This window comes from Alosa alosa, chromosome 8 (assembly GCF_017589495.1).
Source record: "Alosa alosa isolate M-15738 ecotype Scorff River chromosome 8, AALO_Geno_1.1, whole genome shotgun sequence".
Lineage (NCBI taxonomy): Eukaryota > Metazoa > Chordata > Actinopteri > Clupeiformes > Clupeidae > Alosa > Alosa alosa.
Window position 1 is genome coordinate 22,577,605 of NC_063196.1, and position 2,500 is coordinate 22,580,104.

Below are 2,500 nucleotides of genomic sequence, written 5' to 3' on the forward strand. Positions count from 1 at the left end.
AGTGAATCTAAATAACAGAGGTGCATTAAAAATGGCAATGAAAGAGCAAATGTTCGCCAACTTTCTGAAACACTTTTTCAGTTGCTCAGTGAGTCACCTGCATATATGTATGTTTGTAAAAAACACAGTCTAACGAGGGTCGTTCACTGCGGACAAAAAAATGGACTCTCAGGATTACTGATTAAATCAAACAATTTTAAGAAAGACCATTAGCCTTGAAAGATTGCCGCAGTTTGCCCATTTTGAACGCGCCTCTGGCATAACCCGTGTTAGATTTGGCAAAATTCGGCCTACAGCCTGTAGTCCTTTGGGCCGTGTTCACGACGTGCATGTGTCTGTTGTCATAAGGGGCACGTATGCCGGGCCGGTAAAATAAACACTTTGCTTAAATAAATGTAATTTTCTTGCTGAGCTTGTTTTGGTTTTGTTCGCTCGTATTAGTGATCAGCTTCCGGGACGTGAGAAGCTGGGAAGTGAAGCGATTAGCTGGCTCAGCTGGTGACATAACAAATAAATATCAGGAAAATGGAGCTGTGAGCTTGTGTAGTTATCACACAGTTATTAGACAGCATCCTAGGTTGTGTACTTATGTACATAACTATGGGTAGACACTGTTGGCTGTTACTGTTTGATCTGTGTGTTATGTGAGAGGAGTTCAGAAAAAAAAGTCTGTTCCTCATGATGTTTGCGTAAAAAAGCTAAGGTTTATTCGAGTTCTTCATGTGTGTAGATTTTGTGTAAAATTTGAGTTTTATTTCACATTCACGACCACACACACAGACAGGCACACACGCACACACACAGATGCACACATACACACACACACACACACACTCTTACTCTCTCTCTCTCTCTCTCATTCTCTCTATCTCCCCTTGTTCTGTCCTTTTTATCCTAGGCAGACTCTCAAGAATGATAAGAGAGTACTGAGTCCAGGACACACACACACACACACACATTGAAAGAGGCAGAGAGTTATGTTTCAGTGTGTGGTATGATGGCACAATGCAACAAAGAGTTCATTCTGGCTTTGCTGTCTCAGGCAGATACCCAGCCAAGAGTTACTGGTGCATACAGTTTTAGCCTAGCCTAGCACATCACACCTCAACATTTATCATACAGTGTTAGCCTAGCCTAGCACATCACATCTCAACTTTTATCATACAGTGTTAGCCTAGCCTAGCACATCACACCTCAATTTTTATCATACAGTGTTAGCCTAGCTTAGCACATTTAGCATTTATTTACCTCAGCATTTGCCTTCTCTTATTGCTTATTAAGAGGTTGTGATGTGTATGTTGTGATGTAAGTAATACCCATTTGGGAGACTGGACCTACATCTCATTGCATTGATATAGCTAGACATGTGTTGTCTTCTGTTGATGAGTGAGGTTTTCTCATTGCACAGCTCTTTACCAGCTGGCTAATATCAATCAACCGACTGAATGTCACCATCATGGTCCGCATAGCCTATTGCAACAACATAGTTCAGCTAAACATTCAAGCATGTTAGCCAACAGCATGGAGCTAAGCTAAAGCTTATGATTTGGCTTAACATCAGAGTTAGCATTGTAATGCACACTAGCCAACAGAGTTAAGCTTAACAAAAGAGCTAGCTTGGTTTGGCCATATACTGTGGAAGAATTTTTTCCACTGCACCAAATTAGCATAGATAAACCACTGCAGTTAGCCTACCTGGATCAATATGCAGTAAGCCTACTTTGATGTCCTGATCGCATTTAGGCTAGCTTAGGACGACGAGTCCCAGGAACTGCTTGGGAAGAGCAAAGTAGTGATCTTGGGTGTGAGACACTTAGTGTGAGGTCTACAACTATGACAGACAGAAGTGCTTAACGACTAATGGAGCTGACAAAAATAAACAGTTATGTGTGAGTGATGATGAGTAGGATGGAAAATGAACATTTTATTGAACATGGGAAATGGTGTGGAGTTGTGTGTGTGTGTGTAGTGTAGTGTGTGAGTAAGGGACAGAGAGAGAGAAAGAGAGATGGGGGTAGAAGTACAAAAAAAACATATTTGCGTGTGCATGTTTGAGTGCTGTTGCTGATAGTTTGTGTCTGTGTGTGTGATCCATTTGAATTGTAGTGATTTGATGTGTAAGAACTTGCCTGCTTTCCTGACACACACACACACACAGAGCTCTGGCTGCTGGGAGGTTTTTCTTGGACACAGAAAGTCTCATTTCAGCTCAATAAAAGACGGCAGGGCAAGTGTCACCGCAATAGAGAGTGGAAACGCACACACACACACACACACACACACACAAGCACAGATAAATACATCTCATAGTTGTTTTCTGGAAGCCCCCCAACACACACACACACACACACACACACATATGCATGCACGCACACACATCATGCGCACACACACACACACAAATATTCATGCACGCACACACACCATGCACACACACACAGCATCAGTGTGTTGAGTGTGATCTGGTCTGTCTCTGCAGGTCTATGGAAATGCAGGACCT

The 2,500-nt window shown here is 42.4% G+C and overlaps 1 protein-coding gene across 6 annotated transcripts in view; it reads left to right on the plus strand.

Moving 5' to 3' along the window:
• The window catches only part of eya4 (EYA transcriptional coactivator and phosphatase 4), a 79,125-nt gene that overhangs the window by 37,215 nt on the left and 39,410 nt on the right, over nt 1–2,500 (plus strand). For all 6 annotated transcript variants that reach the window (XM_048250289.1, XM_048250288.1, XM_048250290.1 and 3 more), the window contains one exon: nt 2,480–2,500. This exon is cut by the window's right edge and continues 98 nt beyond it. In XM_048250289.1, coding sequence (XP_048106246.1) covers nt 2,480–2,500 — 21 coding nt within the window. The remainder of the gene's footprint in view (nt 1–2,479) is intronic.